The sequence below is a fragment of the Larimichthys crocea genome, chromosome XII (genome assembly GCF_000972845.2).
Source record: "Larimichthys crocea isolate SSNF chromosome XII, L_crocea_2.0, whole genome shotgun sequence".
NCBI classification, from domain to species: Eukaryota; Metazoa; Chordata; class Actinopteri; family Sciaenidae; genus Larimichthys; species Larimichthys crocea.
In genome coordinates this window covers 23,135,052-23,155,609 of record NC_040022.1, presented here as the reverse complement: position 1 = coordinate 23,155,609, position 20,558 = coordinate 23,135,052, and the positions used below count along the sequence as shown (strand labels likewise).

General features: G+C 39.9%; 4 protein-coding genes across 4 annotated transcripts; 2 read left to right on the top strand and 2 right to left on the bottom strand.

Moving 5' to 3' along the window:
• Positions 1–61: 61 nt before the first annotated feature.
• Positions 62–4,277, bottom strand: anks4b (ankyrin repeat and sterile alpha motif domain containing 4B). Its single transcript, XM_019253274.2, has 2 exons — positions 3,648–4,277; positions 62–1,994 (listed from the first exon to the last, which is right to left on the bottom strand). Exons 1-2 carry the CDS (start codon positions 3,806–3,808, stop codon positions 884–886), a joined length of 1,272 nt encoding a protein of 423 aa, XP_019108819.1. The 5' UTR covers positions 3,809–4,277; the 3' UTR covers positions 62–883.
• A 1,327-nt stretch (positions 4,278–5,604) lies between these two features.
• Positions 5,605–13,097, top strand: slc25a17l (solute carrier family 25 member 17-like). Its single transcript, XM_019253296.2, has 9 exons — positions 5,605–5,962; positions 6,046–6,106; positions 7,416–7,482; positions 7,926–8,080; positions 8,244–8,360; positions 8,456–8,601; positions 9,503–9,598; positions 10,410–10,492; positions 10,593–13,097. The coding sequence occupies exons 1-9, from the start codon at positions 5,888–5,890 to the stop codon at positions 10,738–10,740; spliced, it is 948 nt and encodes a 315-aa protein (XP_019108841.2). The 5' UTR covers positions 5,605–5,887; the 3' UTR covers positions 10,741–13,097.
• On the bottom strand, positions 11,911–17,352 carry dxo (decapping exoribonuclease). Its single transcript, XM_010730662.3, has 7 exons — positions 17,231–17,352; positions 16,055–16,542; positions 15,736–15,962; positions 14,491–14,710; positions 14,278–14,413; positions 14,107–14,201; positions 11,911–14,022 (listed from the first exon to the last, which is right to left on the bottom strand). The coding sequence occupies exons 2-7, from the start codon at positions 16,534–16,536 to the stop codon at positions 13,893–13,895; spliced, it is 1,290 nt and encodes a 429-aa protein (XP_010728964.3). The 5' UTR covers positions 16,537–16,542; positions 17,231–17,352; the 3' UTR covers positions 11,911–13,892.
• On the top strand, positions 17,344–19,876 carry LOC104918804 (serine/threonine-protein kinase 19). Its single transcript, XM_010730663.3, has 7 exons — positions 17,344–17,467; positions 18,263–18,358; positions 18,450–18,592; positions 18,683–18,918; positions 19,024–19,121; positions 19,230–19,377; positions 19,635–19,876. The coding sequence occupies exons 2-7, from the start codon at positions 18,265–18,267 to the stop codon at positions 19,675–19,677; spliced, it is 762 nt and encodes a 253-aa protein (XP_010728965.2). The 5' UTR covers positions 17,344–17,467; positions 18,263–18,264; the 3' UTR covers positions 19,678–19,876.
• Positions 19,877–20,558: the final 682 nt, after the last annotated feature.

The following is a 20,558-nucleotide window of genomic DNA, read 5'->3' as shown; positions in this document are numbered from 1 at the left end:
GCATGTCAGTGCAATGTTTAAGCAATTTTATTATGTGTTTCATGTTAGGTTCCTGCTCTAACCTATCTTTGTTCAAGGCTAAAATGAATAATAAACATTGTTTTCTCTAGCTAAAACTAAAATTCATTCAAGAAGGACAGTGTATATTAAATCATTGCAATTGCAACGTTCTCCTGCTCCTGTGACATTGCTACACTAAATGATGTCGATGAGAACCACATCAGGTGGTGGTTTTCTAACTGGAGAATAAGACCGAGATGTGATTTGTTTTGTTGTGAACATGCTCATCATCAAAATGTAATGGTTTGACTTGGTTTTGTCCCCAAATGGAAGGTGAGTCCCCACAATCTTATTTGTGTAACCAAGTCCCCACAACGTGATGAATACAAGTGCACACGCACACAAACACATATATGCATCAGATAATATTACATTGGAGACATTATTTTGCACAGGTCTTATTTATTTGACAGTTGTGTAATTACAACAAGCATAAAACAGCACAACAAAATCAACCACTGATCCTCTGATCTCATTTAAGGAAAAGAATCAATCAACAAAACAAGTCTGTTTTTTGTCTATACAGTAGCATTGATGTTATAAGATTGAGTTGCCATGTTTCTGTTCTTTATTATGTTGTTTTAATTTTAACTTTTTCAACCAGATGTGTGAAGGTTATTATTGATATTGTAGGTCCTAACATTACTGCCATGTTGTAAGTGGTTATAACATGAATTATACTGTATATACAGATGATTTCTCAGTGCCATCTCTAGAGAGTGTAAGTTTGATTATTTTTAAATTGTGGGAAAACAGTTTTATAGATACCGACTCATTTAAGTTTAAAATTGGATTATAGATCAGTGTCCATGTGTTCTGTAGATCACAAGCAGCTATCCTTAATGATGCCAGGAGTGTTCAGTGCATTCTTTCTGCGAGCAGCAGCTTCCAAGATCTTCTTCCTGGGTCCCAGCTGGATCCGAATGCCTTTCAGGTCATCATCAGAGCAAAGCATTAGCGCATCCAGGTCCAGGTGCTCTCTGCTGAATGCAAGGGCAAACTCTGGCAAGGAGATGGCAGACAAGAAAACATCTAAAGGAGAGGTATCCTCATCTTCATCATCATCCAGTCCCAAATCTTCCTGGTCCCACGGCAGATCAGTGTCACCACTCCCATCAAAGCCAGCAGCATCTTCTTCATTCAGCTCATTCTGAACAAGATAGCCAAGGCTTTCATTGTTTTCACTGGGGATGTCCTCTGATTCCAGCCCCATCTTCATGAAAATCAGACCTCCAAGCCCGGGCCGGTTGAAGATGGACTGTTTGACTTCGCCTGATTCTTCATCGTCGTCATCGTCATAGCCTGCCATTCTTTCATCTTCCATGCCTTCATCCTGTTCATTGAAGACACCCATAAGGTCTGGCTTCTCGGACACTGCACTGTCCGGTTTGAGGTAAACCACATTCCCATCCCCTCCTGATCTCTGCAGCGTGCCTTTATCTTTCTTACCAAGCCTGGAGAGTGTGCCTTTAACTCTCGCTGTAAGAGAGCCAGTTTTATCAGGAGCAATAAGCTTGGAGAACTGCTCACTGACGCCAATCATGTTACTACCATCTGAGAATGATGATACCTCTGAAGCAGAACTAGAGGTGCTTGCACCACGCTGCAGTTTATTCATCTTGCTTTCGTGTTTCTTCTTTACCTTCTCACAAAGTTTCACACGTCTCTCTGCTTCTTTGTTGGCCTCCTTCTTTAGAGTCGCAACCTTCTTGGGATTTTTATTGGTCTGCTTTGAGGCAGCATCATCTAGGAAGCGCACACAGTCCATGCGGTCACGAGAAGCAGCAACATCCATAGCTGTGTGGAAGTCATTGTCCAGTGCAAAGAGGTTGGCACCGAAGTTGACCAGAAAGCTGAGGATGTGCATGTGGCCATTGGCTGCAGCATGATGTAATGGTGTGTTCCCCCAGATGTCACTCCTATTGGGGTCTCCTCTGTTTGACACAAAAGAAAGATTTGATTCGAATTAATTTATTAATGTATTTACAAAACTTCAAATTCAAATTCAAATTCAAGGTAAACACAGTGAAGTGGGAATATTTATTTAACTGAATTTAATAACCAGAACTACTAGTAATTAAATGTTAACACCAATACATCCAAATACAACAAATACATAGTGGAGTAAAAATTAATTATTACGGTAAAATATTGGTCACTTTACTCCATAAACTTTAATCTGATGTCCTAAAGTCCATTTTGTTTTTGTCAACTTCATATGTGAGAGTCAACCCTTCAGTTCTGTTCCAACGTGGCACAAATGTCAGAACAAAATCCTATAAATAGAGAATCTAACTGAGAAGAAACAAATCTTCATTATGCTCATAGTAAAGTAACTCTTCAACCCCATAGTAATCTAATGTGGTTTGATGTGGTTTATATCATTCAGACTTTGCATACCGAGTATATGACACAGTGAGTATGTTTATTAGTCCTATTGTGTTGTGCTAATTTTACAGTCCACACCCATTTACGATACAGGAAGTGTATACCATCTCATATTACTGGTGGAGATAGTAATTTATTATAGAGTATCTTTGTTAACTCATTACATTTTGTTTGTTTCATCATCTAAAGCCTGAAGTGTAAAAATAACAATTTTCAGTATAACAGGGGGACTATTTCTTGGCAGGAAGCAGTAACTCTTGTGTCTGCTGGTTGCCTGGTAACTGTACCTGACCACAATGTGTCATTTTTACACTTTATGTACGAATTAAACAAGCAAGATGTTTATTTTTAGCTGTAGAGGTGGATCCAGCTATATATATATTTACTGTACAGAGCTGTACAAACATTTTAAATGTAAGGTACAACTTAACAGTTTCATATAACATGATAATACCAAGCAGGGCTGAAGATAATTAGTAAACCATTAAGATTTAAAGTCCTCCAGTGCTGTGCATCATAGTCATAAAAGTCTTGATTGCTGTATTCCTGCAACCACTTGTCATAAATCCCAGCTCATGCTGGCAACAAGAGCAGGAACAAATCAGTTAATTCTGGCCACGTAGGTGAGGCGTGTGTTACGCCCTACTAAACTTCCAAACATATTTTCTGAGCCTCAATTTTTCAGTAAGAACGCTGTGCTAGATTTTAGCCTGTCTATTGTTGTGCTGAATGAGAGACGGAGGTGGGGGTGGTGGGAATAGATAAAGGGCTCTTTTGTTTTATAGTAAGACTTTGGCTGATTAAACGTTTGGCTCAGCTCATGGGAGCGAGCAGTGTGGCATAAAGTTTTTAGTTCTTTATATTATAGTAAATGACATAAAGTACATAAAGTAGTAAATATATACAGCGTTTTTCAGCCATAAAAGTAATTAACCAATATGTTAACCTTTGCTCAGTGAGTTTCACAGTTTATGGTTCTCCTGGTGATTCTGGTATAATTTAGTTTTAACCATTATACGTAACAAAATATAGTAAAATTTGCATTACAGTGTGTATATTTCTATGTCTTAGTGTGACAATAAAGCCAAACTAATCTGTCAGACTTTCTCTGGCATATGAAAACATTTCAATAAACTTCAGAACACTAATAAAGTTTAACAGTCTGTGTGAGATGATAGAAAACAAGTGTATCTGCTTACTCTCTGCTGCATATGAGCTGAAGAGCATCGACATGTCCATGAAAAGCAGCCAGTAAAGTGGGAGTCATGCCATCTTCATCCGCAGTGTTCAAGTCCTTCCTTGTGGCCTCCTTCAAGAGGTCCAAGTATCCATCAATTGCTGCTTTGTGGTACCTAGACATCTCTTAAAAGAACAGAAAAGCTTGAAAGAAATCTGTCACGTTCTTTTTCTTTTACCTCCAACTCCCGCTGGATGCACTGACTAACACAACTGCAGCCCGAGCACACAAAGTGATCACTAGGCGACAACGTATCAGCAGCTCAGAGCCATAAAACAAAAGCAAAGTCCAGTTCCCTGCTGTCCCTGTCACTGCAATTTGCTCAAACACAATTACTGCTCGAGACCATCCCTAAAAACCTTATGAGGAGTGTTCACAGCAATGGTATAAGTATAATTTTGAGGCACTTTTTGTAGTACTTGTACAACATTTGACAAGAAATATTACTGCACTGCATTTATTTTACAGCTGTAGTTACTATTTCTTTTACAGATTACAGACAAAAGACGATGATCTATAAAATATGACGCGTATAAAGAGTACAAAGTTCAAGTAAAAGTTAAACTTACTTTAGTTCTTCTTATATGTTAATCCATCCACCAATGTAATGTATAATCATAAACACTTTGTGTTCTTTTAAATGTAATACTCAAGTAAAGTTTTTCATACTTATGTATTTTACACTGATATTATCAGTGATGAAAAATGTTCAGCTCTTTTACTGCAGTAAAAGTAGCATCACCAAAATGTACAAATAGCATTTAAAAGTATTTTTCCTGCATTCAGATTTTAAAATAGTAAAAGGAATTCACAACAGAGAAAAAGTACAAATGTTTTTTAAGAGTAAAAGATCTAAACATGTCTTTCACCACTGGTGATTTCTTTTATTGAATAGTTTGATGTTGCCTATTTTTATTAGTTTATTTATATTTGTTTAATTATTATTTACCTATTACAATGTTGTGTTTTATTCTTATGTTACTGCAGTCTCTGGCATTTCTGGCAATTTCCTCAACAAGAGCTGGAATGTTTTTTTTAGTAAGAACTGTGCTAGATTTCCGTCTGTCTTACGACATTATACAAGTAATATAATGTAATTATTTGTATGTCCTGTATTGCATTGCATTTGTATTTGTTGTTATTACCTAAATGTATTTGTTGTTATTACTTGAATTTATTTAGTTTTTAATTATAATATTTTAAAAAGACCATTTGTTCACATATCTGTTTTGTTAATAAAGTTTGAAAAGCCAGAAAACAAACTAAAAAACAAACTAAAACAAACTGTGTTTCTTCTTTTTCTTTTTTGTTTTTAGTTCGATTTTATGTGGCCCACAGCTTTGTTTTTATGATATATTGTTTATGGCCCGCTGTTTTGTGAGATACTGTATGACGAGAGAGAGGAGTGTGGTGGATTTATTATTTTTTACTCTAAACCAAAAACATTTTGGTTTTAATTTGTCCAGATGTAGTGGTGGGCAATAACAAAGCACATTTACTTGAGTGCTGTTATTTAATTTATCTTTTTTCAGTACTTTACTTGTTTTATGACGTGTGTGTGTTTAAATAATAATTTTTAAAAAATCAATAGCTGTCCTTTTTTTCTATGCTTAAGTTTTTATAGGCATTTCTATCTGCTTTGTGCCGCAGAGTGGTTCTTCACGCATATTAGTGCATTCATTGGTGGTTTCAGAGAAGTTACAAGGGATTTAAAAACAAACTGTAAATGCAATTGGCTACAGCAAATTATTGAAATTTAAGTGATGTCTGTGTTCAAATACAAATCACAAGTCAAAACAGCGTTAAATTATAAAAGTGGTCAAATGAAGAGCCATTTGGGGCTCTTCTTGGTGAGGTGAACCAAATGATCCGGCTCACTGTTGGACCCCCCTGGTTTAAGGTGTCCACCCTCCAGTGCAGCAGGTGGCGGTGAAGAGGACGTCGACAACATCGAGGACGAGGACGAAGTGGTGAACCGGCTCAGAGCTCTCAGCCAATGAACGGAGACTGGGCGGAGACGTCACTCGACAGTTTTCTGTTTCTGTCTGCTGAAGTCTGAGCTGTCAATGTTTACTTAACCCCCCCTCCAAATACCTGCGCAGCTAGTCAAACCAGCCCGACCACCAGCCCCAGCTCCAGCTCCTCTCCGCGGATACTTCACGGTGTTTGGTGTGTGCGCTCTGACCGGGACACGCTGCAGAGATGTCCGGCAACGGTGGCTCGGCTGTCGGCCTGCTGTCCTACGAGACGCTGGTTCATGCTGTGGCAGGTGCAACGGTGAGCAGAGGTTAAGAGTGTTGTCTTAAAAAAAACTTTACTACTTTATCGTTTTTTATATGTATTATTATGTTTTGTTTCAGGGGAGTGTGATAGCTATGACCGTCTTCTTCCCTTTGGACACAGCCAAGAGCAGACTGCAGGGTGAGCTGGAGGTCTTATCATCCTGGACAGAGGTTAAATGATAGCAGCAACCCTGAACACAGATCAGATAGTTTAACTACACTATGAAGCATGGCTGTATAATAGATAATCATTGTTTTTCTGGCTGCAAAGTGTGGCTGTATAATAGATAATCATTGTTTTTCTGGCTGCAAAGTGGAGCCAATCTACCAACTATTACAAAGATAATCTGACTTTAAGTCACCTACACTGTGACAAGTCACCTTATTTATTCATCTTTATGTTTATTTTACTTGCTGATTATTTTCTGTTAGAAGATTAACTTTTATTGAGCAGTAGCTCAGTCTGTAGGGAACCAGAGGGTGGCCAGCTCAAGTCCAGCATGGATCAAAGTATAAAGGATGGACCGGTCAGTTCACCTCCTGACGAAGGTACCGAACCCCTTACCTGCTCCCTGTCACTCCCATCATCTCTCCACATGAGCCCTCCTTTGTGTGTGGTTGTGTTTCACACCTGTATATGTAAAAATCTAATAATTATTGTGTCTTTTCCAACCACACACTCGCACAAAGGGCTGATAGACATACGCATGTGCAGAGATGATGCAGTGATGGGCAGCAGTCAGGAGTTTGTAAAGCCACCTCAGCTGTTCTTCTCTGACTGAGCTACTGCCACCACCCCCAAACACTTTGTGAAGTCTGGAAATATGATATAAATAAACTTATTAACTTAACTTACTTCCCTTTTTCTTAATTTCCTCACTGTATCAAGCCTGATGCAGTGGGACTTTTATTCAAGTATTGTACTTATATACAGTTTTGAGACACTTAGTGAGGCAAGTAGTATTTTAATTTTCTGCTACTTTATACTGTAGTACTTTACTTTCAGTCCACTATATTTATCTGATAACTCTTAGTTACTTTGCAGATTCAGACTACTAATATGAATAAATTGTGTAATATTCTAGATTAACATCAAACTTTATGGATTTTAAATACACAAGCTATCCACCAGATCGAGCATATAAAGTTATAATCATTTTCCTCACTTTAACCAACTTCAAGTTAATGCATCAGTATTTATAATACAATAACAAACTACTACTACTACAAACTACTTTTGGTGCTTTAAATATATTTTATAATGGTAGTACTTTGATACTGTATGTATTTTTGAGTACTTCTTCTTCCGCCTCTGCTCTAAAGGCATCACCTGAGTTTCTTAGAAAGATAAGAAACAATTTTGCAATGTTGCGTTTCATGTTGAGGCTTCAATGTTTATTTAGTTCGGAGCACGTGTTCACTGTGTTTTGTGTTTGTTTGTTTTTCAGTGGATGAGAAGCGAAAGTCTAGGTCTACCCCGGTCATCCTGGCTGAGATCGCAAAGGAAGAAGGACTGTAAGTGGAGTTTACTATCACAGAGCCTGCTGGGTTCAAATTAAAGCAAGTTAATGGCTTGTTTTGTTCTTAAATAAAGGTTTAGTGGTTGGATTTGAACATTTGAGTTAAGCACAATTGCAACAGACATTTATGATGACAAAAATCTACAATATTTAACCTGGAGCTGAATTTATTAATCAGTTATTTCTTAATTGGAAATGCCAAAAACTGAATACATTTGTTTTTTTGACTGTTGGTTAAACAGAACAAGCCATTTAAACACAAGAGAAATAAATGAAATGTGCAAGATCAGGGGATTAACAAAGAAAGGAATCAGCAGATTAATAGTCAGTGAAAATAATTAGTAGCTGGAGCCCTAATCAAAGCTGTTACCGGCTCGCTCGTGTTTAGGCTGAGACCGAACGCTCACTATTCAAACGACTCTCCACCACTTCTCCCAGTCAGTCTCTGTACAGAGGCTGGTTACCAGTCATCTCCAGCCTGTGCTGCTCCAACTTTGTCTACTTCTACACCTTTAACACGCTGAAGAAGCTGACGGCATCTGCTCCAGGCAAGTCCAGACCCGGCAAAGATCTGCTCATGGGGGTCGTATCAGGTAAACACACACAGTAAAAACAAATCCTTATTAATGTTTCTCCTAGCTCCAACTAGCTGTCCAGACTCAGAGAAAAGAGAGAAAGGCAGCAAGTCCTCACAGCAGATATAGCTAATTTATTTTCTGTTTATTCAAGAAAGCTAACCATCTGTTCCTCATGTAGGGGTGGTGAATGTGATCCTGACCACTCCCATGTGGGTGGTCAACACTCGATTGAAGCTGCAGGGAGCAAAGTTCAGAAACGAAGACCTCCAGCAGACGCAGTACAGAGGCATATTTGGTGTGTGATATGTATATCTGTATATCATTATAGTTAAACATTTTTTTGTTGTTGCTGCTCAGCTATAAAACTGTTTTTTGGGCTTTCCCTCTCAGATGCTTTCTCACAGATCATAGCCAGTGAGGGCGTGGGAACTCTGTGGAACGGCACTCTGCCCTCTCTCATCCTCGTCCTCAACCCGGCCGTGCAGTTCATGTTTTACGAAGCCATGAAGAGGAAGGCGGGGAAAGGAGGGAGGAAGGTGAGAGGACACAAGAAAGATAATGCAGGGGCACAGGGTTGGATCAGTAGGTAGAGTGTGCGCCCCATATACAGGAGCTCAGTCCTTACAGCAGCGACCCAGGGTTTTAAAATCCAACCTGTGGCCATTTGCTGCACATTCCTTCTCTCTCTCTCTCTGCTTTCCTGTCGCTCTACAGCTGCTACTATCGAATAAAGGTTAAAAAATCTTAAAAGATATCTTTAAAAAAAGCCAGTGCAGCAGAATTCTTTTAAGTTTCTCTTAAGTTTCTGTTCAAAGAAGGTCAGCTCCAGATGAACCTACGTTCATAACCATCCAAATCTGCTCTTACCCAAGTGTGCTGAAAAATGAATGCCACTTGATCGTAAATGTGTTATCAGTATAGGTAACGCCCTCTAAACGCGTGCAAATACTATGACACAGAAGAAATAGAGAGATGCCACCATAAAAAGGTTGTAGGAGAAGAAGAACAGAGTATTGCACAAACCTAAAAGCTGAACTCTTGGCAACCTGCTCAGCAACATTTTGTTGTGTAGAAATGGCAGCTGAAGTGCTGAGCGGGTCCCACTTAAAGATATTTCACAGCACAGTAGAAAGTCAAACAAGAGACTTCAGTCAGGCTAGCAGCTCAGTGAGGCTGAGAAAACAGGCTGATGTTAAGTAACGTTCACCATCTTACTTTTGCATGTTGGCAACAGTTGATAATCCTCCGTGAACAATAAATGTCGTTACAAGATTTAATCGCAATTCATCCATCGTCCATCCATCATGATGATCGTGTCATGACATGGATAAAAAAAGAATTTTGATGGACGATTTATCGTTTTGTTCATTTTATGTTTCGATAACTGAATTATATTGTTGGAAACTATAATCGATCAGTCATGTTGTATTTCCACAGATATCCTCAGCAGAGGTCTTTCTCATTGGAGCCATCGCCAAGGCCATCGCTACCACTGCCACGTATCCTCTTCAGACAGTTCAGGCCATCCTGAGGGTAAATACTGTGTTTTATAAAATTTGACCCTTTCTACATTAGTGACCGTGTGAACGGTGACGCCAGATGATCGTCTAAATATGTCCTACCTGAAAGAATTTTCTGCGAAGCCAAAGCCTGATATAGGATTATTCCTCTGTAACATAGACGTCCAATGTTTCAGTGAACCACACTGATCTAAACTGAAGTGTAAAAACTCTGCTGGTCCAGTCAACGCTCGTTGCTGGGCAATTATTTCTTGGTGTGGGCCAGTCGCCCAGCAACCAGCATAAACTCTAGGAAATTACTGGTCCTAACAATAGACGTCATATCACTGATGTCACCTTTAGGTTTCTGAAGAGTCATTGTAAGGCTCTGCCGCCTCCCGGTTGACCTGGATCGTGGGTGGACCTGAGGCAGGCTGAATGAAGCCTGGTTTCTCAAACAACCCACCTGTAAAGTGGCCACAACATTAATTATGCATCACTTTAAGCCTTAATATAACTCAAACAGGTGAGTTAAATAAAAAATCACCCTCAGTACAGTTGTCATGAACGGGGAAATTAGCTATAGAGACCAAAACTGTTTTTTGTACCAGGCTGTCAGCTTGGTACTGACCAAGAAATAGTCAGACATCATCATTTTGTTTCTCGGTGAAAATGTGGGTGACTGAGTGTTCATAGATCATATGGGGGACCCTGGTAGTTCAGAGCATGCAGATTGACCTGTGGTCATTTGCTGCATTCATCCCTTCTCTCTCTCTCCCTGCTTTCTTGTCTGTCTTCAGCATAAAACTCATCAAATCTCAACCCGCTTTTTGCTTTCTCGCCAGTTCGGTCAGTACAAAGGTGACGGCAAAGGCGCTTTGATTGGAAGCCTCTCCAACATTTTCTCCCTGCTCATGGAAAGAATCAAGTGAGTGCAGCTATGAACACAAACACAGACGCAGCGAGCGTACGGTGGGGACGATGTTGTGACAGCTGTGGATTAATATACATATGCTTCTTTATTACAGGAGGTACGGTCTTCTTGGTTTGTACAAAGGCCTGGAGGCCAAGCTGCTGCAGACGGTACTGACGGCCGCTCTCATGTTTGTCGTGTACGAGAAGATCACTGCCACCACCTTCAAAGTCATGGGTCTGAACCAGAAACTGAAGCAGTAAAGTACTGTATCTACGCATGACGTGTTAATGCCTCAGTCACGTAAACGTTATAGGAGATAACATACACTACAACCAGAGCTGGGTGTAGTAATACCGTCTTTTTCTGGACCTTAAACTGGTTAATTTATGCAAACTGAACTTGATGTTCTCCACTGGTAAATGTCTGTTCTCATAGGAGCTGGATTTATTTTGATTTTGTACGGTAAAGAGAAGCAAATTTAGAACCATATAACCTAAATAAGTGATGAGAATGCATTCGTCGCTTTGATTTGGCTGTATTCGAAGCCGAAGTGGCTCCAGTAATAATGAAAATGTCATCACTTTTTAAAAAGGTTTAATACAATTAAATATCATATCGTACCGTGAAATCAGCTCAGAATTTAAAACCAGTTTGGGGAAACATCACATGATATTGGACATTGTAAGGAAATATTTGACATTTAGGGGAAGAGAAAGTCAGCCGGCTCACTCGGCATGAGAGCAAATTTAATAAGCACGTTTTCCCCAAAATGTCTCTTAACATCAGGGGTTTGTTGCAAATAATGAGACCAGTAAGCCACTTACTTAGCCTTGATCTAAACCACTGGACCATTCTTTGCTCTGTCTTATGTTTTAACTGTGAATTTAGGCTGTTTTTTGTTTTATTTTTATAGAAACCTCATGAAATTCCTGTCAGTTAAATAAATGTGCTGACTTAAGATGTCACAAATTAGCAGTAACAACAATGAAAGAGGAGATAAGTGCAGATCTCCCGTTTGTATGTAGAGATCTGTGCGTAAAATCTGCACCGACGTTTCGATTTTAACATTTATAATATACGATGTGAGCGTCGACTGCCTCTAAAGCATGTCACGAACAAACCGAGCTTTAATGACTGTTGATGAAACCTATGATGCACTTAACTGTCTGCTGTCTTTATGTCTGTATCGGTCAGTACCTTTGTTTACCTCTGGGTTAGGGTTTGCAGTAATTTACAGTGTTTGTTCATCACAGTGCTGCCTTACATCTTTATTATTACCGTTATTATTATTACTTTGTAACATCACATTTAAGAGATCACTGCCTTTTGTGTGTGTGGTTGTACACAGTCGTGGCTCGGCTCATGAGAAAGAAACAGTTCACACCCTAGTTTGCACTATATCATAGGATGTGTCGGTTTTTTTTAATCCATTAATCCATTCAGGCCAGGGACCAAGATTTTAGGACCTAGTTTCTCTTTGTGGTCCCAATAGTATTGACCAGTCATGTCTGAGCAGACTTTGGTTGCATGCAGGCAAACAGTTGCATGCAGAGTAAAAGAGGCAACATGTATTGGCTGAAATGCTTTTTATTAGCATTAATATGCAGATATCTGTTCAAAAAGGTTACCAGAAATGTGTCGTTCTCACACATCAAGTTGCTAATCAGACTGCAGAGAAAGTCTTGGCAGAACCATTGGCTGTTGCCTCCAGAGGTTAAGTTGTCATCAGACGATACCTAATAGGTCTAAGACTGGATTTCCCCAATCACTTACCTCACCTTTTAAATGTTTCAGACCTTTTTACTGACTCACACACCTGCCGTCCACAGCTACACCATGTAAGTACATATCAGCAGACTGAATAACGGGTAAAGGAAATTGAACTTTTGTGTTGGAAAAGTTAGAAACTGTCCACGTCTTATTTTTCACAGCGAGCACTGAGAACCACGCAGATCACATTCACAGTTACGCATTCACACCTGTAAGCTGCCCAGTACAACCACGACCAGTCTGATCTGCTGGCTACTGGAGCTGGAGTTTGGATTAAGGGCACTGCGGTGGTGTTAATGAAGCTTTCACACTCAGATTTTATGCAGCCTCTCACCTCTCTAACCTTTAGCCCTCCACTGCCACTTTATTTAGTTGTTAGCCAGGGTGTTTATGTTGAAATAGCGAAGAGTGAGGTGATAAATGTTCTGCAACGCAACTCATTTAGACTGCAGGAAAGAAAATCTGAGGACATCAGGTGTGTGGAAAAAAATCAGAAAGCTCTGAACAAACAAAGAAGAGGACCAAATTAACTTTATTTAATAAAAAATGTGTCACTTCTAGTTGTAAAAAAACAAGCAGATTTGGACAGCAGTTACTGGAATACACTCACTGGTTTGAATTCTTCATAATGCTTATTTTTCTTCCCCCGATGAAGGAGATGTTTTGTCTTAACAGTTTACATGAACATATTTTTGTAACTGCTGATGCAATACTTACTTGAAGTCATCTTTACATATTTAAAATCACTTTTTTTTACCTATTGTTTTCTAATTTTGTTTCATTAATATACCACTGTTTGTGGGGGGGTTAAACAAGAATTAATAAAGTTTAAGAAACTATTGACTAATTCATGTTTGTTGTTTTTTGTGTGAACACAGAACAGGTGAGGTGTGGAGTATTATATCACAATCAGTGCAATGAAAAATAAGAAAGATAAGCCAAAAAAAAGGAGGCACAAGTACAGAAATGGAAAGAATAAAAATGTTAAAAGTTCCGGTTACGAGGATCCAATTTTTCCCAATATTTATCCCCACTCTCCTTCTGTTGTCAAAGGGTGAAAGTCATTTTCTCCATTATACGTACTTGCAGCTGTAAAGATCTTCAGAAGGGTATGAGGTCGCTCCTACTGAGGCCTTTAGGAACATTTCCAAGTTACAGAAAGGTAAATGAGAAATTAAATGACCCACTTCTTTCTAGAAAGGTTTAAGATAAGGGCACGACCAGACAATGTGAGCAAAAACGGATCCACACTCCCTCCCACAGGAGCACTAAGACGCACTAAATATGGATTTTATGGTTGGGGATAATAAAGAAGCGTATCTGATTTCCAGCAGGAAAGTCTCCAAAACACTGAGTTAGCAGAAGTAGTTACGTTACTTGTGTAATTACTATGTCAGCTTCATTTTTCAAGTGTAGAGTGAAGCTCTTGTAGGCATCCATAAGTATCTGAGTTATTCTTGAGAACTCAACAGAATCAGACAGAAATACATCCAGAGGATCGTGTCGTAGTGAACGGTGACACAAAATGAAAACATGAAGCCTCTCTCAGAGGATAAAAATCAAAAGTATTTAAGTAAATAATCCTCCATTGGAGGTCTAAATTAACAGTCCCAGTTCACCACGTCTTGGCTGTAAAGCAGGACTAGTGTTGTGAGTCTTGACTGCTGGTTATCTCCCTGACATACCAGTGTGGAAGGAAGGAGTACTGGGAGTCTCTGTGGACGGAGTAGGTCACATCTCTGTGGGGCTCGTAGGAAAAGAGGTAGACCACGCTGGAGGGGGAACAATAAGGATTCATTAACAACTCAGAGTGGTTAAAATATGTTAAGGTTAACACTGTAGTCATTGTAACTCACCTTGGATTGTCTTCAGTAGCTGTATGCTTCACAAACGTCAGGAAGTCTGAACAAAAGTTCATACAGACCGTCGGCTTCCAGCAGTTGGGTTCGCTCTGTCCAGAAAATAATGATTAAAATACATTCTCAATGCTTAGATATGTTTTTGATGAGTCGTTTATCACACTGTACCTTGATGAGATGTGAAATCTTTGAGGTGGGAAATGTCTCCACAGTGACAACCACCCCATCATGATCCCGGAAACCTGCAATAACACGCGGGACTCCAGGGAGGAAGGACTGAGCCCACCATTTGAGCAGTTTGAACCTGTGGACCACAGCGGGTAAATCAAACATCGAACACGTGAAAACGTTCATTGTTGTTGTTGATGTTTCATCATCCACCTGTGGAAGTTGCTGCGCTGCTTGGGGGTGCAGATCTCCGCGGAGGTCTTCAGCTCTACGTAGCACGCAGGAGGACCTGGAGCGTTGGGATCTTTATCCCGACAGTCCACCTCACCGGAGAACAGAAGTCTGTGATCAGCGAGCCGAGTTTGCACCACAGTGCAGAAGGCCTCGTTAGTGTTAACCACTCCACCCGGGTCAGGTGAACTGTCGACGTTATCTACAGGGATGGACAAAGGTGAAGCATTATCATTTAAACCTACTTATCAGTGTATGTGCTTCATATGACGTGTTAGATGTATTGAGACAGAGTGTTAGGAATGATACAAATACTCGCTGTAAGTCAAAACATGCACATAAGTCTGAATTTTGAAGACAATGTATTAAAAGTTATTAAGTCAAAATGACAAAAATATGAAATGCATAGTCCGTCCTGCTGCATTGCACTTTAAACATGATGACTGTGTATTCTATTAATACAGGTTTTTATTTATTTATAGGTCTAACAGGTCACATTATATTTATTTATTGTGTACGTTGCTGGCTTGGGAACGATTTTTGTTCCTTCGTGTTTTTAACATGTTTGAATGACGATAAACTAAAGTTACAGCTATGAAATAATAAGTCACAATTTTGAATATATGTATACACACTGCAAACTGTATATATACTACAATATGAAAAAAACTACAGTACATCACAAATATTGAGTAATTATTATTAATTAATAAGTCAAAATTTCAAAAGAAAGTCAAAAATCTCTGAGATTTTGAGTCATGATGAAGTCAAAATGTTGGTTTTTCAAGTTAAAACTATGAAATCTATACATATAAAATAACTTAATGTGTTCATTGTTTTGACTGTTTTGAAAATGTTGGCTTGCTATTTTAAAATCAAGATAGTAAAGTAATGATTTAGTATCTCTTATTTTGAAATAACCATGAGTGCTTTTATTTTTCATGTAATTAAAAACATGTCATCGATTGTTTTTCTTTGCTGGCAGAAATTGGCTTCCATGAATGTGACTAAAAATTAAATTTAGGTTTTTAATGTGAGGCAATATTATTATATCCAACATATTATGAGATAAATCTGGTATTATAGCTCGTGCAATCATGTGAGTTGGCATATAGGACGCTCTGCACATTAATTTAATATATACAACATATGTACAGTCATGGGGGGTCCCAGCTCCATCTCTCTATCAGCTATGGTGCTGCTGGTCTACGACATAAACCCACCTACCTGCACACGTGTATTGCTCGAACTTGTATCCCCAGTACATCATCTCTCGGTGCCTCTCGGTGCGGTTCTCTAGTTCCCTGCGAGCTGCTTCTGTTTCCACTTCACTGATGTAAAGCGTGTTCCTGAACCTGGTGACCGCCAGCAACCAGCCCTCCCGTGTCTCATAGGGTGTGGTCAGCAGCTTGGTCAGATGGCCGCGCCATGTCACAAAGTCGACATCTAAAGCACTGAGAAGAGCAGAGGTTGATCAAAGAATGCGTGTCCAATGGGAAACATAGTTGTGGTTGGATTAGAGACTACAGATGATGATGACACTTACCATGGTGAGGCTGTGGTCGCCACCTTTGAGCTGAGCTTTGATCTGTTGGCTAAGATCCAGCGTAGGATGTGGTCCAGCTTCTCCTTCACACTTTCGTCTCTCTTTATATAGCGGTCCTTGTATCCATCCTTCAGGTCAAAATGAGGATTCCCGTCAGGTTCTGAATAGTATCTCATTTGCCTGCTGTCGTTGAAGAATCGACGCTCAGAGTCGAGGGAAAAACATCCGACTTCGACAGGTTGTTTGTACACAGGAAAGTCTCTTTCATAGTTCTCCCTTCTGGTGCTCAAGCCCCGAGAGCTGGGTGGGTTTTTCCCAGGAGTTGGCCCAGACTGATACTGGTATGGGTGGTGGTGGTGGTGGTTTGATCTGACGTTTTGAAACTCCCTGTGATTTCTTCCACTGTCATTTCTCTCTCTTCTGTATGCTGACTGGTGTTTTTGGAAGCCGGGGTCGGGATTGTGGGATTTGTGGTGGTCCATCGCTGCCTATTGGAGAAAAGAGCGACGAAACAAACACTGACTTGAAAGTCTTGATCTCCTGCAGGATGGCAAAACATGCTCACCTGTGCTGTCACTTAAGAAACAGTGCAGCAGGCTTTCTTGTGCTATGTGCACACAGTAAACATTTAAATTCATGCCTTCAAGTGCAATTTATGTATTTATTCATGCAACTTCTTTATCTCTTCATTTAACCTGAGCCCCAATACAATTTATAGCAGTAATTTGTGTATAGTACCTTTAATGTTAATGCTTTTTGTGCCACATAATGATCAAAGTAGATGCTTGCAGTGTATTATTTATGTATTTTATGAATTACTTCCTTTTCCCTGCATGAGATCAACACAGTTAATGCTTTATATTTTGTATAAATATCTGTATGTTGTGTGTGAATGCATACATACACACACACACATATATAGTAAAGATGTAAGATGTAATAAGCATGTTGTATGGTAATGAATACTGGCATGTAGGACTTCTTAAAACTAAATTACAGGTAAATAAATGAAAACATGACGCCCATGCACGGCTACAGCAGCTAACGCTACCTAATTATGTCAATGCTGCGTCGGTTTTAAATTAATAAACACGCCTATTAGATGCTGCAGCATATTTTCTAATGAACACATTATTTCTCTTGCAGCTGTCGGTGAGTTAGAAAAATAATACATACACGGTGTGTTTACTCCGTTAGCTGGGTAGCTAACTAGCACCACAGGCTAACACGGTAACAAACATCGAGCCGCTGCCGGGTGCAGTGCGTCATCCGGGCCGCTCGGTGGGAGCCGAGACGCCCCGTGCAGAGAGCCGTTTAAAGGGAGAGGTTTGAAACTGTCCGGTCCAGACTGTGAACGGAGCCGGTGCTATGTGGGGAAAAAAAACGTTGTTAATGCTGTTTACAAGCGAGCAGGTACGTGTTACATGTTGTACTCGGCTAATGAGAGCCATTTGACCGCTGTTTCGGTACAAAGAGTGACCGTGTTAACTGGCGACCGTTAGCCGAATGTGTCCGTGTCTGTGGTTGTAGTTACGACAGCTGTTGAAACGGACGAAGCGAGAGAATATGTAACTGTGAAACGACTCTTGAGTAATTTTTTTTACATTGTAACGTTAATAAAAAATAAATAAATAAACAAACGGGACAGCCACGCCGTTTTTAACAGCTGAAACCTGAAACGGGTGTTTCGGTTAGACGAGGGACCATGTCAACTTGTGACTATTGGCTTGAATGAGTCTGTGGTTGTCCTAGTTACGACAGCCGTTGAAAACAGGAACATACGCGGCCGTCCTCTTTGAATGCCTGTTTGTTTGTTTGTCTGTTTGTTTGTTTACTTATTAACGTTACAATGTAAAAAGAAAGTGTTTCGCATTTAATAATAAAAGAAATAAAGAAGCATTCGCGAGGACAGCCACGTTGTTTGCTTACCACCACAGACTCATTCGGCCAACAGTCGCCAGTTAACACGGTCACCCGTTCAACCGTAACACCACTACACTTGTTTGTCTTCATTAGAAAACTTCATTGTCACACATAAGGAGAAAAAAAATGTTATTTATAAACGACTTTAAGTGTATAAGTTGGTATAGGGTGGATAGTACTTTACTATATAATTATTTTGAGGAGTCTGTGGGACTCAGCTGTGTCACCTGGTGGACAGGTGAATTCTGCAAGTCATGATTTGTCGACTTATTATTTCTCCTCCAGGTATGAACAGGAAACGCGCTCTGATTTCAGACACCTTCAAGGTGAAGAGAATAAGAGTTGGCACAGAGAAGTTTGGAGCTGTTAAAAACCAACATGGTGGGTTTTTAAAATAAAAAAAGCTACAATTTTGTTTAAATCTTATTAAAGGATGTGAAATTCACTTTCCGTTTGTTTCTTCATCTAAAAGGGCCAGCTGACATCAAATCCACCATTCAGTACCTCATGACGCTCTTCCCCAGGAAGCTCTTCAATGACACATTGCCTCAAATTGTTCTCAAACACCAACTGTACAGCATACACAATGACAAGACTTTGGTGGACAAGGAGCTGGTGAGATGGCTCTTTCATATCATAGAGGTTGTCTTTATCTGTCTATAAATATGATAAATACAACTCGCTTCGTTCCTTCGTGGTCTACAGAATAAACTGCGGGAGCGAGGAGAACTTCTGATGTTCCAGCTCGGGTTTGACGCCGAAGCTTTTGGGCTGATTTTTGCGTCCGACTACAAGGCCAAAGTGCTGGCAGCAGAGGAGGGCAGAGAGACACGAGCGACCGTGGAGAAGTTCTTGGAGAAAGTGGTGTCGTCCTGCACGGATCTGAGCTTCAGCAAGGACAAGATGCTCAGGGAGTTCCTGTTCACAGACTCGGAGATAACGTATGACTCTTGGATTTGTTTTGCATATGCCAACTCCTTAGACGTGTTCAAAGATCAGCAGTCAGCACATTGTTTATTTACATTGTTTATTTTCTCACCATGCAGGCAGCTGGTTAAGTCAGGAGTCCTGACTGTGAGGGACGCAGGCAGCTGGTGGCTTTCCATTCCCAACTCTGGCAAATTCACCAAGTACTTTATACAAGGTGAGTGTTAAGAAAAACAGTCTCAGCAATACTTTGCCCTCATGATGACAGTGACGCTGTCTTGCTAATTGGCGGCACTGTTTGTTTCTAACCATCTTCTCCTGTCAGGTCGTAAAGCGGTGCTCGGCATGGTGAAGAAGTCCAAATATAGCGAAGTCTTAAAGGCAGAGCTAGAAGAGCGGCGGACGACCGCACACGTGAAATTCCACATGAAATACCACATCCATGACATTGTTGGTGCAGAGCTGGTAGAGAGGTAAGGCTTGGTTCTTTACAGTCTGGAAAGTGTTGATATTTAATTTGGGGTTTTGCAGTAGGTCAGAGTTTACTCATCTGTTAACTTCATGCAGCTGCTCTCTCTTTTATGATCCTCTCAGTGCAGTAATGACAGGTTTTGTGTTGCTCAGAAGCTCTGGGGTGTTCAAATATGTGCTCGTTGTCGTCTTAGGAGTAACTCCTGTAGTTTGTTACAGCTGAATTTACTCAATAACTCCTTTTTGTTTTTCTTTCCAGCATACCTACAACTTCAGGGACCTTGTTAAGGTTTGTAGATTAAGACCAACTGATCCAGCAAGTGACTGAAGAAGATAAACACATAAGCTATACAAAGATTATGAAAAGTATGTGTACGATAAGACTGAGTACATGAGATTTATGTGCCAAATATATTATAACCTTGTGGGTTTATGAATTGTCAATTATGTTGACATGACTGTGTTAAGATTTATCTTGTAATAAAAATAATGTGAAATGTTCCCGTCATGTGAGTTACTTCTTTATGACACTCAGATTTTATTTCAGGTGTCATGTGGAGGGTTTTGTCCCTGGCCTCTTTATTAGATACGCCTACACCATTTAATGCAATAATACTACAGATCTGTGTAATAGCAATAATAAAGTGGCTGTATATGAGTCATAAAAGATAATAATTAGTACAATTAGGTGAACTAAAGTCCATTTTACAATAAAACTGGTTCTCAAATGGTGGAACATGTGCCACTGGTGGTGGGTACTACTTTGTAGTGGTACTTCCAATAATTTTAGACTTTGCTGGAATGTAATTAAAGATGTATTCCTGCAATATTTTATCAGCCTGATACGTAGTCACACTCATGCGTGTAGCTAGTGTACTTCCATGATTAGTTACAAGATAAAATGTGATAAAGATAGTGAGCGGAGGTGAAATTAATGATTAAAAAACTCTACAATCGTGACTCCAAACCGTGGAGTAAACCTTTAACACCAAATTAACTCTGGTTCTTTAACCGGTTTTCTCTAACTGCCTGAACCAGCAGGGTCAACTGCATTTTATCTGTCATGACAGTACCTGGAGAGCCAAATACTTTCTGAGGTGGTTTTAAGCGGTAATCTCCATGGCTGTGAAGTGAAGCCAAAAACTGCAGTTCCTCAAATGTCCACCTGAGGTTTACAGCCTGG